Source organism: Aspergillus steynii (assembly GCF_002849105.1).
Source record: "Aspergillus steynii IBT 23096 chromosome Unknown P170scaffold_9, whole genome shotgun sequence".
Lineage (NCBI taxonomy): Eukaryota > Fungi > Ascomycota > Eurotiomycetes > Eurotiales > Aspergillaceae > Aspergillus > Aspergillus steynii.
Window position 1 is genome coordinate 680,337 of NW_020194406.1, and position 18,166 is coordinate 698,502.

Here is an 18,166-nt window from a genome sequence, read left to right on the forward strand (position 1 = left end):
CGAAGAAAGAGGAGGCAATAAGATTCCAAGATTTCATGGTGAAGTGCTGTGGCTGGGATGATACAGCTCTGTTTGACTGGGTATGAAGGGCCTTAAATACTCGTTCTGGTGGCTAAGATGGACATAGATGACGAGTGCTGCGACATCATTCCGAGGTGGTAACAGGTCTACTACTTCGAAGACCACCCGGTTCTCCCGTGAATCCGTCGGGGATCTGCAGGAGCCAGGCACTGCACATATTAAGAGTGGAGATCACATTTCGAGCTGTATATTTCTCAAGGCCATTGAATCTCAAATACATAACACCCTAGACTCGATATGTAAGTCAAGAGCTCGAGAAGTTGAGTGTAACATATCATCCCAAAAGCACCTACTAGAACACCGCTGAAGTTTCCAACTTTAATCCCAATGCTCAGATGAATATCGCCTGCTTAACAAGTTAGCAGTAGAAATTTCGCTTCAACATAGTATAAACTGCTCAATGAAGTCCGCGTGCAAGCTGCATACTCCACAGTCGAGAAACATGGTATGTTCACGTTAACTCCGACCCACCTAACCCTAATGCGTAACTCCCGCCGAACCTGGACCTGCAGGAACTTCGCCAACACGCGTCGCTGACAGACTGACTTGCGGAGACTAAACTGGATGAAGAAGTATCTTATTTCTCCACGGTCGATCTCAACATGGAGTTCTTTGGAGACGGCGTTTCAGGATTCCTCCGGGAAGTGAAACACACCTGCCTAAGCCATCCCATTTCCGGCGTCTTCTAGTTCTAGGCCTGGCTTGGGCGAAGTGCTTTAATCATAGAGTGTGCATAAATGGTCTTTTACACTGGCTTGCAAAATTTCTAAAGGCTTTGCTCCGCTCTTGATTATGCACACAATGTAGATAACAAAGGGGGGAAACGTGGGCCTTCATTATTGCTTTCCCATCCGGCCTATGATCGGCACGAAGACTCTAATCATGATCTCATTTGAATGTAAAAGAGTGGCCGTAGAACCTGTATGAAACGGATGCTAGTGAATGATCGAGTCATCGGGGAGTTTCTTTGTCATGTTCGTTTGATAGTTCCTTGTATGCCATCAAAGAGACTTTGAAGGTCGTGGAGCTTGATTCAGGAATATCATTGCATGTCACGCCTAGAACGAATAATGAAATGAATGATTCTGGTCGATCAATAATAACAGAGCTTGTTCCTGTTGACAAAAGGCTTTTTGGTCTTGATCGGATACTATATTCCTGCATCATTCCTAGCAGCGAGTCAAAGAAAATTATTAACATACATATCTACACATTAATCCCACTCTTTTTGGCATGGGCCATAAGTAGTCTTATGCATAGTTATAAACTCTTTGGGGACACTTCTTTAAATGACACAATATGCCATTTACTTAGATAAATGATAGTTAACAAAACATGAGATGTCTATATAGGTACGTTGCACAAAACAGGGGCACGAAACATCTGGGGCACTGGGCGAGCCGCCCTCGGACATTCAGTTATGGGATAATGCTAGTTCATAAAGCATGACATGCATGACGCACCTCTTCCAGGGATCAAGGATGTGGCTTAAATGAGTCACGCGGCTAGAATAATATATCGGGTTAAAAGAGGGGAAACTAGACATTGCGTGAATGGATCATCCTTGTAGCCTTGGTAGTCATTAAATCATCATTCAGCCTTATGGCAAGGTACAACCGAGACAGAGAGTTAAATAGTATCTACCACTGGAGCTAACAATAACATGAGGAAGATATTCTTTGTATGTCTTGAACCAGTCAGATTCAGTCAGGGAGCATTAGGTCTCATGTTCAAAGAATCTATCGCTTATGGGTTTCAAGCTGGTTCTTAGCTAGCCCAAGAAGTAAGTCTTGAGTCCCTTGGATTGCACCTAGAAAGACAAATATCTATGTAGTTTTTTGATTGAGTACAAATAAATAACCATGTACAGTTTTAAATTTATGAAGTGTTTCCTTGAAATGTTTACCTTATGCTTTCCAGATAGCTTCGATGTAACTATCTAGAGTAAATGTTTTGAAAGTTCTCTTGTATTTATCAACGCTCGTTACTTCGTGACTGATTCTGCTTCCTCCATACCATGAAGCTACACACCCATGCCATCGAATGGATGACAAGCCTACAAGCGCTTCTGTGGGCAATTCTTCCGTCCCATACATCTGCGTCCCCTTTCATATCATCTCCCGACCTTGTACATTACGATGTTCCATCCAAGAACTCCAACATTATCGACGAGCCTCCTCCGAAGTCGAAAAGGAAAACCAACTATCCCGCGGTGACGTTCTCTTCAACATGCAGTCCGGTCCAGAGACAGTATATCATTGACGAGTTAAGTGAGATAGAGACAATGGTTAGCAAATAGTTCTATTCTTTGACTCCTGGACCGATGATTCCAGAACTGATTATCAGAACAGTTGAATGAAGCGCAAACCCAAATCACCACTATGCTGCAGATCATTCGAGAAAGACAGCAGCCGAAAGATTGGGGACCTCGCTTTGACGAAAACACCAGACTCCTGAATACCTGGCAGGCTTATGTTGAGAAGATTCAACTTAATCGCAGGGCCACATTAGGTCCAGGGCAAGCACCTCGGAGCCCGTGGAAAGTGGCGGAGGGCAATATGAAGACCATGTATGGTTAGTATGCGTTTTCATCTTTCTATTGGTTAGATTCACGCGAGAACGAAAAAGAAGAGAGAGAAGAAAAAGTATTTTTACTAATACGTCTAAATAGAGAAATATTACAATATGGACCAGGTCTTAAAAGCACAAGCCTTAAATGTCATGTTTCATTGCGATGATACATTTCTAAAGTATCAAGAAAAAGAAAGCAACAAAAGTTTTCGTACGATTTTCTCTGTACCCCAACTTAAGAGAGCACTCATAACAGCTAACCCTTAAATGCATTGCACAGGCCTATATAAAGACGAAAGGAACGAAGCCACAGACGGTCCCCGAAATGCAAACATCCCCCTTCCAGCTTCCTTGAGGCTGTGCCACGAGTCCACCTCAATCAGCGGATACAGATATACAAACTCAGTCTCAGGACAGGAGGAGATTTATATCTGCCCGATAACGTTCGAAAAGGCCAAGACATCCAACAAGCTAACCCAGTTCGCTAACGAAATGTCCACCCTGAAAGGGAAAACGATCGATGAAATATTTTTCAATTCGACAGCAAATACCATTTTTCATGAGCTCACCCACTGTGAACACATTCTTGGGAATGAAAGAACCGGTAGATATCCATTTTGAAAATAGAGATCTAATATCTCGAGCTAACGTCACATCTATAATAGCTGATCAAGTCTATGTCAAAAACGGCAAAAGCTTAAAGGCGTATCAAGCATCGGGAATTATGGAGCTTTCTTACTTCAGACCGGATCTTAGTCTGAAAAATGCCGGTATCGTACTCTACATATTCTCGGATTGTCCACGCACTGACATCATATTTAGATACACTCACATATTTCGCACTAGGTTTGTGAACCGCCGAAACTGTCGTTGGGTATTTATGCTAATTTCTTTTCTGGGGCAGCTATGTATTATTTTAAATGCGACTGGTCAAAAATTCTCTGTGGCAGCACAGACAAGAAGCAAGAGCCATTTAGTTTCAAAAGAGAAGAAAAGGGGAGAACTTCATACATGCCAATTGAATATTAGGATTGATAGCTAGGAAAGGAATGCACCAGACTCGATCAGGCTACTGTGAACAAATAGGTAGCCGAGGAAGCACCGAGGAAGCACCGAAAATGCCGAGGTTCTGTCAAGTCATGTTGATGATTTGCAGATAATCAATGAATAAGAAAATATATAACAATCGAAAAATAGCTGTCCGGAATCGAGAGATAGGGAGACAAAAAAAGGTTCCAACTACTATACAAGCCTTGATGATCCCACCGCAGTCACCCCGGAATCGCTGCTGATATCGGTCCCGTTCCCAGCAAACGACTCTAAAAGGCTGTTCGACGTTTTGCAATCGGTCACGTAGTCAACATGCACCCTGCAACCCTCTGGAAAGAATGCTCGTCCGCATATCTTGCAGTCTCCACCCGTCTCCTGGAAGATATGGTCGTAGGCACTAGTTTTGAAAAAGGTCAGTCCAGCCAAACGGGGAAATCCGAGGGAGGGTTAATCGAGTCAGGGCAACACTCACGCTGCTATCTGCTTGCCAGTCATCTCGCAATTGGCACCTTTGACGAAAACCCCACAGCCAATGCCGGCATTCTTGCCGTCCGTGTAACAAGTCCCGCTGTTGATGCCATTGCCCGTGGTTCTGCGTCTGGGTGAGCTGCTTGCCCTGATCTGTTCCTAAGAAGTAAAGAATAACGTACCCGTATACAGTAGTCTCCGTGAGGAAGCTTTTGGCCATGTCACAGAATTTGTGCAGGTTAGCAAATGTCTTGCATCGGCCAGAGCCAGCGCAGTTGTAATCGGTTTCGGTGGGAGCAGGCGGAGCCGAAGTTTTCGTCGTGGTCGTGGGTTTGCTGGTGGTGGTACTGGTTGTTGTGCTAAATGCCGATGAATAGAAACTATCCAGCTGATCAAGTAGCTGACTTGCAAGGTCTGATTCATAAGGAACACTGATGCCAATGTTTGATATTGTGCCTTCCATCAACCCATCCTTGTCAACAGTACGGGTTGTTGTGGTCGGAGTTGCAGCACAAGCAGTGATGGTTTGACAGCGAGTGGTCACAGTCTTTGTTGAATAAGTCGAAACTGGCGTGACTAGAGTACTGGATATATACGCAGTACAAGAGTCTGCCTCTTCTCCCTCGCAGTCCGAATCCTCGGATTGACAGCCTTTGCCAGTACAAACACCATTGGAACAACCACGACCAGAGCAGATTACAACGCGACACCGCGGACCGGTACAGGTGAAGTCAGTCTTGGAGCAGGCAGGACCTATGCATCCCCATGAGAGGCATCGAGGTCCGAAACACAGGCCGGCGACTCCCCCACCGCCGCCACCACCACCGCTGTCGTCGTCGTCATCGTTGTTATTGTCGTCGTCGCCATTGCAATCCTTTCCAATGCACCCATGATCCTGGCAATCTTTTCCAGAGCAATGCCCGTCATCGCAGTTTTTGCCCGTGCATGCCGTGGGGATACAATCATCACCCACACAAATGCGACTTTTGCAGTCAGTGCCAGTGCAACCCTTCTCGATGCAGAGACCGTCTCCGGTACATTTGCCGTTGATACATCCCGGACCGGAGCATTTGCTAAACGAGGGAGGGTTCTTATCAAGGGGATCAATAAAGCTAGATGAGCTTTCTTTGCCGCAATCGACGAGGCAAGGTCCATCGCAGAAGCTATAGCATTTATGACCGCAATTGGCGGTGCAGGTCGGTCCCGGGGGACTTCCTTCTTTGAACGTGACGGTGGGAAACTTGGTGCCATCGGTAGTCCAAGGCCACGGGGGAATACTAACGGTGCGAGTCACAAGAGGCAGATGAGTTACGCCGGACTCTTTCAGCGGGTTCGGATCATCTGTAACCACAACTGGCGCAATCTCAATACTCGGGATGAGAGTTCCGACACTGGAAGTGACAACATCGCTGATATTCCAATTATAATAGTTGATGGTGTTCGTGGTGATTGGTTTCAGAGGGATCGTAGTAGACATAATATGTCGAGTGATAGTGGAAGTGACGGTCGTGACGCCGCTGACAGTGACAGTTTTGGTAGTACTCCATGCAACCTCCAGGGAGGTAGGATAACCACCTCCCAGATCAATGGTCGTAGGAGATTTGAGAACTGACTTGGGAAAGATGACACTGACAGGAGCAATGGCGGTAAAAATAGGTGAATCACCCAATACCTCCTGGCCTACATAGAGAAGACCAGTTCCGTCACTGCCTCCCTCAGCCTTGGCTCCACCCATGCCAGTATCGTCTGCAGTCAACTCATTGGGGTTCTTGAGTGAACCAGGGCCACCAAGGTCAAGAGCCCAGCTGAACAGTCCACCTAAACATTTGCTATTGGCGAAGTCGGCTTTTTGTTTGAGTGTACGGCCGTCATCGAATGAGACCCTAAATCCACCTAGGTTAGGCAACATAGCCCATCGTATCAAGAGTTCGTATGTACGTACCATTGATCTCCACTCCAAGTCATCCAATTCACACCAGCAGTCTCGTCGTAGTTGATGTTGCCCGAAAAGCCGTCTATGATACGATTTATTTCGTAGTCCGACAGGAAGCCGCTAGTCCCAGTACATGTCCCAGCCACAGCTCCTCCAGTGTGATTGTTCTTTGTGTAGAAATCACATCCAGGTTCAGTGCAAGATGAATCGGCCAATGTAAAGGAGCGACCGTAGAAGCCCAGACCAAGCAAGACCTTGCTGGGATCAATGTTGTTGCGCCACAAAAGGTCAAGTCCAGCAGAAATTTCTATACGGGATTATTAGCTCAAGAGCTTCGAAGGAAATTCTGTACGAGAGACCGCATTGCATCAGGGCGTTATAGCCAAAATCAAGTGGTTAGTGACATACCTGTCAAGTTTGTATGGGGATTGACAACGGAACTCGTCCATTTACTTGTACCATCCCAAGTTCCGTGGATGTCATAAGCCATGAAGTTGAACGATTCAACGTATTTAGCAATTCCGGGGAGATCAAATCCTTTTAAATACCCTATTTGATATCATCAGTATTCAAAGTTGATAGACAGTGCTTGAGGATGTATTGATCAAAAACCTACAATATGAAGATGGTAAGGTTATTGTCAGGCCAAACTTTGTACCCACTGCATTTTTGAGCTCAGAAAGAAACGTCACGAGATTGGCAGTATCTCTTGGGGCACCACCTGCTAGTAATTAGAACGAAAAGAACTGTATTGTTAGCGTGGAAAATATGCACGAATCACATACCACGGTCGTCGGCTGCAGGGTATTCCCAATCGATGTCTATGCCATCGAAACCATACTCGGTCATCATTGAGATGGAAGAATCTATAAATGCTTTGCGTGTGCCAGGAAACCGCACCATATCAGAAAATACCTTTCCCCCAACGTCCCAGCCACCCACAGAAATGTATGTCTTGAGCGAAGGCTTCTTCTTCTTCAAGGCATTGAATTTAGGCCAATATTCTATATCGTTGTCATTGGTGGTGGTGATAGTAAAATCAGATGAGTCGATTCCGGCAAAGGAGTAGTATAGGTGCTGATATAAACTGTTAGGTCTTCCCCTGCAGTAGAAGAATTGGTAGAAATAGAAAGGCGGGTTGAACGTACAGTCCATGGATTGACATTGATATTCTCCGGCAGTACAACATCGCAAGGTCGGTTGGGGTTCCATCCTTCGTAGTAGCCAATATAGACGGCTTCGCTTGAGCTTCCGGAACAAGATCTGACGTAGTAGTAGATAGTGTCAGGGTATTTGAATAGACGCATATCTGGAAAGAATAGGTACGTACGGTTGATTGACTGGGTCACACCCACTCTGGCACCCACTTCCACAAAACTCCTCAGTCGTGCCACAGAATCTGTCTATGCTCAGCAACTCATCGCAAAATGTACCAAGAACCATACCCAAATTCAGAACAACAAACATTCAATGGACACTTTGCTCCCGGCTTTTCAGCGTATTCTACATAGCCATTAGTAGATCTTCCAACATCGATGCCTCGGCTTCAGCTACTCACCACCACACTCAGCAACTGCGTCGCATGTTGATATGCAGACATCATCGCCGCAGAAGTCAGGACCAAAGCCACAGTAGCCTTCCTTGGAGCAGCATCCCGTGTCACACTCTTCAGTCTCCGAGCAGCTTCCCATGGCAGCTCGGACAGAGGGGACCGTGCACAAAACGCTGAGCAGCAGCCATCTGGCAATTGTCGGACGCTTCATGATGGAGGCTGGCTCCTCAAAAAGATTCAAGTGCAAGATTTCAGTGCCTTGGAGTAGGCTGGGTCATTTTTCAAAGTATGGTTGGGGCTTTTGTACCCAAACAGTCTGTCAATGATTGCCCTGCCATCCAATCCCACGCCAAACTCGTCCTTGGAGGTAACACAGTCCCATGTACGCACATGATGCAAATTTGGCTCTCGGAATGAAATGGAACTTCTTCCTGTTCCTGGCCTCGGTGTCTTTGACAAATCTCATCAAGCGAACCGCGTGAAACTCCCGGTACAAAATTCTGTATCGGCTATACGGGGTATTGGCCTAGACTGAGGGAGTATATTGGAAGCCAAGAAATAGACTATGGCCAGTCCCCTCACTAACAAATTGCTTGATGAACTTGGCTAGGGTCGTCGATCCGAGTAAAGCCCCAAAGGGGTTCATGAAGGGTGTTTTATTGGCCGGATAAAATGTTCGCACGCTACGCTCTTGGCGACAGATATTAGCGTAACATCGTTAGAAATAGAATCCACGCCTGTATGCGCGACGTCTGATCTAATGCACACTTGTCTATATAGCCATGCAGGAACCTAAGCGCAGTTTTTCCGGCGTAGCCGGTTGCCTCCTGTCGTAGTTTAGCACTAGACTCATCGATGTCATGCAATTGCGGCGTCTATATACTAGCCCGCAAAACCAAGAAGGGAGGCAAACATTTATCGTGGTTAACACTCTTGATCCGTGTCATTCTTGCCCATCCCTGTAATTTTCCTTTTAGCAAAACCTCCGTCCCATGTTGCATCCGGTGTTGTTATCACACCGGTGGCCGGTCCTACGACCTTTCGCCCGGCAGAATGATATGAGCACTCGATATATTGACCTGCATGGGTGGAGTCGCTGCGCCAGGCCAGAGTAGCAAACAAGCAAGCGGTACAATTCTGTACGATACAGAAACTAGGAACATGCCTGAAAGGAGTAATTTCTCCAGAGGTCTAGATTATTTCAACAATATCGGAGCAAAATAGAGAGGTCAAAGGGTGGATAGAATGGTCTCTCATGAACAGGCGTTCTACTAGCCTGGGGCCAAGAAAGCCTGAATGAGATATTTGAGAATGGGGAGAAAACAGGTGTCGAACGAGCTGACCCGGGTATATGCAGGCATTCAGTTAGGTGGGCTTAGAACAAAATGAAATGAAATACCAGGCACCAAAGCTCCCATTTCCCCTGCCCACCAGGAGTGACAGGTACTGTCAATCTCCTAGCACTGCCTTAAGTAGCTACAGTCTGACTTTCATCTGACTCCGTATCTTATGCAGTGTCTTTTCCAATAAGCCTGAAAGACTCTTGGTCCCTTTTATCCCATTGCAGCAATGAATTGGCAGACTGGTTTTCTGTCCACTTTCAGGTGGATGGCAACCATGCGAGCACTTCTGTGGCCACTTTTCTTCTTCAATACTTTTGCATCCCCTTTGGAGCCCCTTCGAGAGCTTATAGAAGATGGCGCCCCAGTCAATAGTTCTGGTCAAGCCTCCGGGCTCCTCGTCAAAAGGGACTGGCCATTGCAATACCCCGGTATAGAATTTGGCCAAAAATGCACGGATAAGCAAAAGGAATACGTGAAAGTCCAGCTAGATGAGATACAGGTGATGGTAAGTACATCATCCATAACAACAGACTCTAACCGCAAGCTTTTACAAAGAGTGAGGACTAATCATCATTGTAGATGGAAAAGTCAATTTCACAACTCGACATTTTACAGGATTTTATTGCAACTAGAAGACAGCCAAGAACTTGGGGGTCTCAGGAAGGCGTTCTCACCAGGCTTTACAATACCTGGGTGAGCTACATTGCGCAGATCAAATTTTCTTCCGGTACATTGCCGATAAGTGGTGGAGCAGAGCCAACTTCGTGGGATGATACAGCTAGAAATGTCAAGAAGCTGAAAGGTCTGTGGTTTGATCAGTTGCTCATGTCCTGAAGCATGAAAAAACATATTTTCTTTTGTAATTGATAGAGGAAGTGACGTTGACTATTAACTAACATATTTGTGACAGAGATTTACACAAAGATCTACGAGGCCTTGCCGGAGGCAACCTTGGATCTTGTGATCCACTGCAGTGATGACTTTTTTGCTTATCAGGATGATATGAGCACTGACCAAAGACGTGAGGTGCCTCCCCTTGAATCGAAATTTGAGAGTCGTGAATGCAAACTAAAACCAGATGGTGTGAAGGTATATATCACGACACAAGACCAGCCACGGAGAGAACAGATGAAGATATTGTGATTGCGGCCAACGGGAGGTTATGCCACGAATCCAACGCAGTCAATGCATGGAGATTCCAAAACAGGGTCACATTGAAAGATGAGATCTGTATCTGTCCGAACACATTCCAAAGAGCAGGAACAAAGAACGAGCTGGCCCATTTTGCCAACAATCCAGCCCAATTGATTGACAAGACACTTAATGACATGTATTTTTGGGCTGTCGCCGGTCCGCTTCTTCATGAGTTGACCCACTCGGTGAGAGTTCTTGGGGATGATAGGACAGGTAACCTCAGTCCTCGCATTTGGGCTTTCCGAGAATCTAAAACTAATAGTGTATGTGCAATAGGGGACCAGATGTACACGTACAGATCAACTAGTCTCCATGCCTACGGAGCGCATAGGATTGGCTCACTCGCTGTTGTCCATCCCGAGCTTAGCTTACGAAATGCCGGTTCGTTACCCTCAAAACGCTTCTCATACTTTCCAAGTCCTAACATCTGGCAGATACCGTTGCATACTTTGCTTTAGGTACGTGAACCACTGAAGTGACTCCTGCGGAGGATCTGCTAACCACAATTCTGGGGAAAAGCCATGTATTACTCCATGTGCGATTGGTCAAAGCTGGAGTGTGCTGGTCCCAAACAGCCACAGGAATATTGGCAAACGACCCCAGCAGGAAGGAAGTACTACTACTATTTTGATCTGCTGATATAAATCAACCTTCAGGGTCCGTCGGCACTGCAAAGAGGATAGGGGCGAGGCATTTTTCTTGACGCGTAGCAGTGAAAAGGTGGCACTCACGTTTTCAATTCTGCGCAGTGAGCAGCAGTACATAGTAATGGGCATCTTTTGTCGTCAAGATCGAATACAGCCTAAGTGTCTTGGTCATTTATGTCTGTGCAGAGGTCCATAAAAGTAGACTTACACACTATGCAAAACGACAGAACCCCCTGTAGAAATTAGTTGAGCTACTCCGCATTGGGTACAGGCGACTGGTCGGCCCCGCGGAATAATTGTTGCCACCAGTTCTTCGCTCCAATTCCCAGCGCCCCCTCCTCTCCCATCTCACCCTCCATCATACACTTCATTCCTGCTTTGATTTCTCCTTACGCAACAGGCAGTCTCGATACTAATAGGCATGATGGCTCGGAACCTGGACCAACTACCGACCGAGATACTTCTGTTAATCGCCCAGTGTCTAGCCGACCAGAGAGGCATCAACGCTTTGGTGCAGACCAGTAGAAACCTATACAATTCTTTGTATCATTTCCTCTGTCTGCATAATGTACAACATGAGAAGGGCTCGGCTCTGTTGTTCGCCGCACAGAATGGTTATACTGGCTTGACAACCAAACTGCTTGATGCTGGACTGGAAATCTCCTCGTTCGAAAGTCTCAATGAAGTTGCATACGACAAGAGCAGGGACGAGGATCTTTCAAGAGCCAATCCGCTTTTAATGAGTGCTCAAGCAGGACATAATTCAACCCTCGACCTCATGCTCTCCGAAAAAAGACCCGACCAAGCATGCTCACGGGCTCAGCTACGCACGGTTCTTCACTGGGCCATTCGTTCTCATAACAAGCAGCTGGTGGAGCTGATGATTGAGCACCAAGCTCCCCTAGATCCCGCAGGAACTGAGAGAGAAGCCCCCTCTGCTTTGGGGGTGGCCGTTTCCTCTCGTTATTACTCCATTATTCCTCACTTTCTTGACCTCGGGGCACGGGCAGGAAAACACGAGTGCCCATGTCCTATCGAGCAAGCAATATACGATGATCAGCCATCACTCATTGCACTCTTATTCGAGCATGGTGTCCGATTGAACTGCGATTGTGGTCTTTGTTATATAGCATCTCGGGGTGACACTGCCACGCTCCAACTTTTGATCGATCACGGAATTGATCTGAGTGTTTACGGCAACGCGGCATTGTTATACGCGATCATGGAAGGTCAATACGACATGACCAAATTACTCATTGACAATGGGGCAAGCCCCAACTACAACTGTCGGTTTACCATATTCAAGGAAGACGACCTCAATGTGTTCTGGTACGACGCCATAGACTTTGCTGTGCACTTTGAGCGCGTTGATATCCTGAAGCTTCTACTAGAGAAGGGGGCTCACCCTGGATACGGTATAAGGACCAAGGATGATAATTATTCGGAAGAGATCCTGAGTCTTCTCTCGAAAGGTCGCAAAAGGTATTCACCCTCACAGAAAAGTCTAGAATCTCTTGCTTGGTTTGGGAATCAAATCAGAGAAGAAGACGACGATCTTAGATTGAACTGGCCAGGCCTGGTATGCGCCATTGACGATGCATATCCCCCTTTTCCTGAGGCAGTTCATCGTGCCTTGGAATCTTGACTGTATTTCTTTGCATTCGCTCACTATTGGCTTCTACATACTTCATGCAATGCTTTGCTGTCGAATATCCTTTCACATATTGATGACTTGGATGCTGCACGGGTTTGTCGTTCTGCTGTACGACTACTTTTCTATTTATCTTCCAACCTCGGTATACCTAGTTTGATTCTAGCTTTTGAACTTTTCATACGGCAGCCCCGAATAGCTTGTTCATATGTGAGACCCTAAAGGTCAGTAGGATTCAATCGCATGATCCATATGTGCTATTGGCACCCGAGTAACTCTTTTCCCTACACGAATCATTTCAGGTAGTTCTCTGAGTGCTTGTTCTTTCAGATCATACGATCTCATTCGATGCCGAGGTAACCGCCGTGTAAATCAAGTCTTCAAAGACCAAGAAGATGCTAAGAATAGGCCGGTTGTTTTTGTGCTGCGAGCTACTACCTATCATATCTACTAAACTACTGACTAGTCATCCGACGCCCGCCGTAGATTGGTACTCGGCGAGTTGCTGCAAATATTCCAGACCGTTCTTTTGGTTATATTAGGATTTCGCCACTAGTTGAAATTACTACCTGAACTGTCACAGTTGAGCAACTTGGTCATCATGGTAAATACAACCTACAGAGTCTCCGCCAGCTGCATGTAGCGCTTGATCAATACACGTGCGGGGGCCCTGCAGTAAGCCCCTGCAGTAAGGTAATTTACCTCAACCTGCTAGTAATTAAATAGTCGGTCTTTAATCTATTTCGGAGAACTCGCCACATCGGGTATAGAAAGATCCCCATGGATCGAGGCGCGATGTCACCAAGCAATCTTAGACGATAATCTCGGAACGAACCGCCTCCTCCCGGCCTTAGTACAATCTCTTAATGCGATGGCCCAGATGCATGATTTACACGGTGCTCCGGAGACCGTCTGGAGACTTGTCTAAAGGCAGCTAGGGTCAATGCGCGTGTCACGCGTGCTTACTGCAGCATTTGGGGCAGGCAAAAGCTGCATGATTAGAGACTATACTGTCACATTAATGACATGGTCTCTTTACCTCTTCCTAAGAGAGCACGACAATATCCGGTATTCGCCGGTGAATGCATGTCGCATCTCGAACAGGGGTCAGCACCTTGTGGGTGTCCTCCGAGTTGCTATGTATGAAAGGAAAGTGCACTGAGACCGTATGATGCATCCTGCAGTATTGTTTATGTGTTACCGTCACCTCTAGCTTTTCAATAGTCCAATATAATCTAATTTAACTGCAAGATGGGGAGGGGTCGTAGGATACAGTTTCTGTCTTGTCTGGCGCAGAAAATTGCCTCTAGTGTCGGTTGGACTTGCTCGGTTTTATCGATGGCTTCTAGTGAGCAAAGTCCGCCGATGCGATACTATAACCAGCAAACATAGAATAGGGACGACATCCGAGTCCAACCGACATGAGTCCATGAGCTGGCTCATGCTATTTAGTCGAAGGACCTTCTGTTGATAGATCTATCCGCAGCGAATGTGAATGTCTGCCTAAAATCTCACTGTCATAAGCAAACGAGCTTTTCTGTCATACACATAATGTTTTTGTCTGTGGCCTTAACACTACTTCTCCTCGGCTCGGCGAATGCTGCTACCATTGGGCTTCAGTTCACCAACGGAGACTCCGCCACAGGTGAAACGGACCCAAATGTAAGCAGTGGTTGTACTTACTGGGCCAACTCCATCGAATCAACGGACACCTGTGCCGCGCTTGAGAACTACTATGGTATCACCACTGCGCAGCTAGTTTCCTGGGTAAGCAATGAGGGTTTTGTCTACGGTTTAACCACGATCGACTAATCGCAACTGACAACGCCTTCAGAATCCTTCCCTATCAGCTACCAACTGTGCTCTGAACGAGGGATGGAGCTATTGTGTTGAAGCTCCTGCCGTTAAGCCCACCACGACTAAGAAGACAACCACCACTACCACTACGAAGGCCACGACAACCACTTCCTCCACCCTCAAGACTACAACCACTGCAGCTACAACAACGAGGGCTGGTGGTCCATCTCCTACTCAGACAGGGCTAATCTCCACGTGCAACTCCTATTACTTCGTACAGAACGGTGATTCATGCTGGGCGATTGTGAACTCTTACGGAAGCTTCACGTTGGATCAATTCTATTCTTGGAACCCGTGAGTCGACTATGATCCATCGAAAACTACCATTTATCTGACCTGTAATGCATGAGCAAGAGCTGTTAAGAGCGATTGCTCTGGACTCCAGTCTGGCTATTATGTCTGCGTTGGCGTCGTCGGATCCGGTGCTACAACTACGACTTCGAAAAAAGCCACAACCACGACAGCGCCACCAAAGACTACCACTGATCCCCATTCACCGCGTCAAAGCGGTATTGCTTCCAACTGTGTGTATTCTTCTTTGTTTTACTATATGAAGACCCGGCCTTAAGGAGACTTTTGGCTAACAGAAATTCCTAGGTAACAGTTACTACTTCGTAGAAGCCGGCGACGAGTGTGGCAAGATCGCTACAAAATATGGCATCACCCTGAGCAACTTTTACGCCTGGAACCCTGCCGTCGGATCAACTTGTGGTAATCTCCAAGCAGGTTACTGGGTCTGCGTTGGCGTTCTCTAGTAGTTTCCCTCTTCTACCGCCCCGACTTCCGTCTCTGCTAATGTCAGGTTACAGGCAAAGCCACCACAACTACTAAAACAACCACCAAAAAGGCTACAACTACAAAGACGACAACCACAAAGGCCACGACAACCACAGCCACCGGGCCATCCCCAACACAGTCCGGCATTGTCGCAGGATGCTCGACCTACTACCAAGCCAAGGAAGGCGACAGCTGCTGGTCAATCGTGAATGAGAAGTATACCTACCTGACAACGGCCAAGTTTTACAAATGGAACCCCGCGGTGGGCTCCAGCTGTAGCAACTTGCAGGTTGGGTACTACTACTGCGTCGCGACAAAGGACGAGGCTCCCATGCCAAACACCATAAGCACGTGCAAAAAGTGGCATCTCGTAGCTAGTGGTGACAGTTGTTGGTCAATTGAGCAGCAGTATTCGATCACTGCGGCGCAGTTTGGGAAGTGGAATCCTTATGTTGGATCGTCTTGTGCGTCTCTGTGGCTGGGATACTATGTCTGTGTTGGTGTTTGATATAATGCGTTCGCGGATGGGGAAGCTGCTGTCTCGTTAGAAGAACGAGTCTTGGTTATTTTTTCTGCCCAGTTTCTTCAGTCCATATTGGTCTATATATGCTTTGTATGTTTTTATCCAACTCGAACAAATTTATTCTCGGGATATACCGCGGATCTGGCGGAAATACCTTATTGTTTACCCTACATGTACGATTCAAGGAATGTAGTATGTGATTGTCAGAGAGAGTACAACATACCTTGTAAAGTCAAGCTACACAGAAAAATAGTTTAATAAAAGCTAATTTCAAATTCTCCTCGATAATGTATCACACAAGATCATCTTCTATAAGTCCTATACAAAGACTGCCCACTTTTATGCCAAACCATCATGACTTTTATAAGCAAATACGGGGATCGTAAGATCTTTTGTATATGCAAAATTGAAACTGGATGATAGAACTGTGCTAAAATAGAGAAAGTCCTAAGGACTCGAGCTTGGTGCGCTTCAATTTCAGCCGACATACTTCTTCTTCAATGGCTTTGTCCTCAGCAGTCGAGGAACCTTCAAAGACACCAAAACAGAACTCTCGTAGCAGTCATCTTATATAAATTGATTGCACGAGGCTTAGTCAGTCTATGAAACGGTTGTTTGTCGATACCTAAAGAGGTAGGCAGGTCATTACTTACCTACCTACTTCCCCCCTCTCATTCTACCACCTCACCTTCTCACCTTCTCATCATTTCACCTTTGACCACCTCAGCTTCTTCTCTTATCCCCAACTTCATCCGCAATTTGTCGTTTGATATATCAGGGTCAATTCACACTTGCTGAAATGTACCATGAATGCCTATCCTGCTCTGATTCCTTCTGGGACATCGAGGACCGTGATGATCACATGGACGAGTACGATCATTGGCCTGAATGTGAAACGTGCGATCGAACCTTTAGCTCCTGGGGTGCCCGCGATCAGCATATGAATGCTCTCGATCATTGGGCGCCTACTTATGAATGTGAGACGTGTGATCGAACCTTTAGGTCCTCGAGTGCCTGCGACCAGCACATGGATGCCAAAGACCACTGGGCTCCAACCTATGAATGTGAGACTTGCTCCAAGGAGTTCTTCTCTGAGCAGGCTCGGGCCCAGCATATGAATGCTCTCGATCATTGGGCGCCTACTTATGAATGTGAGACGTGTGATCGAACATTTAGGTCCTCGAGCGCCTGCGACCAGCATATGAATGATCTCAATCACTGGGCACCCACCTTTGAATGTGAGACGTGTGATCGAATCTTTAAATCCTCGAGTGCCTGCGACCAGCATATGAATGCCCTCGATCACTGGGCGCCGGAAATCCCACGCGAGGCTTTCCCCGAGATAGTTTGCACCCAAAGTGCCGCAGCTCAGAATGTGAAACAGACGGGTCAGTACAATGTCTACTGCCGACAGTGTGACCGTACATTCAAGGATGAGAACAGCCTTAAAATGGTGGGAATCGAATACCCGCTCCAAGTAGACTTTCAAGACCATCAACTAACCAAACTCTTTGAAGCACCTGAACTCAGCCACCCACCGCGGCCGAACCATCGTTTGCCCATTTTGCCAGACTTGGTATACTACCCCCAGCGGCCTTACCCATCATCTCGAGAAAGCAGCCTGCCCGAGTGCTCCAGCACTAAACATAGAAACTATCCACGAGATGATACGCAAGCGAGATCCAAAGGGCATCATCACCATGAAGGGGATCGGGTGGTATCCGCAGCAAAAGAAATCTTACTCTGCCAGTGGTCTTGCGTACAATGGCTCTTACTGGGAGTGCTACATCTGTCATCGGGAATTTGAAACTATAAAAAGCCTCAACCAGCATCTCAACTCCCCCGCGCATCAACAGGTCTTGTACCACTGTCCCAATTATACAAGTCAGTGTGGAAGGCAGTTTACGGCTCTTGGTGCGTTGTTTAATCACCTTGAGAGCGAGGTTTGTTCTTTTATGAGGTTTGAAAAGGTGCAGATCCACGTGGAAGATGTTATATCGGGTCGAGGTCGCATTGCGTTCTGATTGTGTGTTGTTTTCAGCGTCGGGCAGGCCTGCATGGATAGCCTTGCTTTCCCATCCGGATTTTCTTTTTCTTCTAATTTCCCCTTCTTCTCGTTCTGTTCTATTTCATTGCTGTTTCGACAAAGGAGTGTTCCCCATCAAATATTTCAACGCATGTATTCTTAGCTGTACCAGAAAGACCTGGATGATTTCATGGATTTAACAACGGTTTCTACATTCTGCCAGCGATTAAATGGATGGTCTATCGCTGATTGCTTGAGAACCTGTCTTCACACTAGATCAAGTGCTATACGTACCAGCACACTTTTTCCGATCTAAGATTAAATTTGCTCCAGGAACCGAACGCAGAAGTGATCCGTCACGAGCGCTGGAGTACTGACAATTTCTCTGCAATGAAGACCCCGGCAGGAAAATTGACCGGTCAGTCAGAATTAATAATTGATCTATCATCTGCGCTAGAGGACTAATGTCCTTTCGATCTATGTCTATATATTA

General features: G+C 46.5%; 6 protein-coding genes across 6 annotated transcripts; 5 read left to right on the top strand and 1 right to left on the bottom strand.

Annotated features, from left to right (window-relative positions):
• Positions 1-2,098: 2,098 nt before the first annotated feature.
• Positions 2,099-3,870, top strand: P170DRAFT_430227 (uncharacterized protein; the record flags this gene model as incomplete). The annotated part of the gene is made up of 8 exons (XM_024847940.1): positions 2,099-2,368; positions 2,433-2,655; positions 2,753-2,863; positions 2,933-3,256; positions 3,318-3,422; positions 3,475-3,498; positions 3,739-3,788; positions 3,850-3,870. The coding sequence occupies 8 exons, from the start codon at positions 2,099-2,101 to the stop codon at positions 3,868-3,870; spliced, it is 1,128 nt and encodes a 375-aa protein (XP_024699628.1).
• Positions 3,871-3,894: 24 nt separating this feature from the next.
• P170DRAFT_503002 (bacteriodes thetaiotaomicron symbiotic chitinase) lies at positions 3,895-7,706 on the bottom strand (the record flags this gene model as incomplete). Its single annotated transcript, XM_024854190.1, has 11 exons — positions 3,895-4,099; positions 4,175-4,318; positions 4,353-6,053; positions 6,113-6,410; positions 6,512-6,652; positions 6,720-6,824; positions 6,889-7,180; positions 7,252-7,366; positions 7,434-7,502; positions 7,549-7,626; positions 7,702-7,706. 11 exons carry the CDS (start codon positions 7,704-7,706, stop codon positions 3,895-3,897), a joined length of 3,153 nt encoding a protein of 1,050 aa, XP_024699629.1.
• A 1,566-nt stretch (positions 7,707-9,272) lies between these two features.
• On the top strand, positions 9,273-10,836 carry P170DRAFT_480092 (uncharacterized protein; the record flags this gene model as incomplete). Its single annotated transcript, XM_024853753.1, has 7 exons — positions 9,273-9,503; positions 9,578-9,800; positions 9,909-10,055; positions 10,112-10,405; positions 10,469-10,573; positions 10,627-10,650; positions 10,712-10,836. The coding sequence occupies 7 exons, from the start codon at positions 9,273-9,275 to the stop codon at positions 10,834-10,836; spliced, it is 1,149 nt and encodes a 382-aa protein (XP_024699630.1).
• A 340-nt stretch (positions 10,837-11,176) lies between these two features.
• On the top strand, positions 11,177-12,705 carry P170DRAFT_440631 (ankyrin repeat protein). Its single transcript, XM_024850127.1, has one exon. It carries the CDS (start codon positions 11,264-11,266, stop codon positions 12,482-12,484), a length of 1,221 nt encoding a protein of 406 aa, XP_024699631.1. The 5' UTR covers positions 11,177-11,263; the 3' UTR covers positions 12,485-12,705.
• A 1,336-nt stretch (positions 12,706-14,041) lies between these two features.
• P170DRAFT_503006 (putative LysM domain protein) lies at positions 14,042-15,632 on the top strand (the record flags this gene model as incomplete). Its single annotated transcript, XM_024854191.1, has 5 exons — positions 14,042-14,257; positions 14,325-14,641; positions 14,702-14,871; positions 14,945-15,093; positions 15,150-15,632. 5 exons carry the CDS (start codon positions 14,042-14,044, stop codon positions 15,630-15,632), a joined length of 1,335 nt encoding a protein of 444 aa, XP_024699632.1.
• A 955-nt stretch (positions 15,633-16,587) lies between these two features.
• On the top strand, positions 16,588-17,671 carry P170DRAFT_503010 (C2H2-type zinc finger protein; the record flags this gene model as incomplete). Its single annotated transcript, XM_024854192.1, has 3 exons — positions 16,588-16,918; positions 16,994-17,100; positions 17,165-17,671. The coding sequence occupies 3 exons, from the start codon at positions 16,588-16,590 to the stop codon at positions 17,669-17,671; spliced, it is 945 nt and encodes a 314-aa protein (XP_024699633.1).
• Between the last annotated feature and the right edge of the window lie 495 nt (positions 17,672-18,166).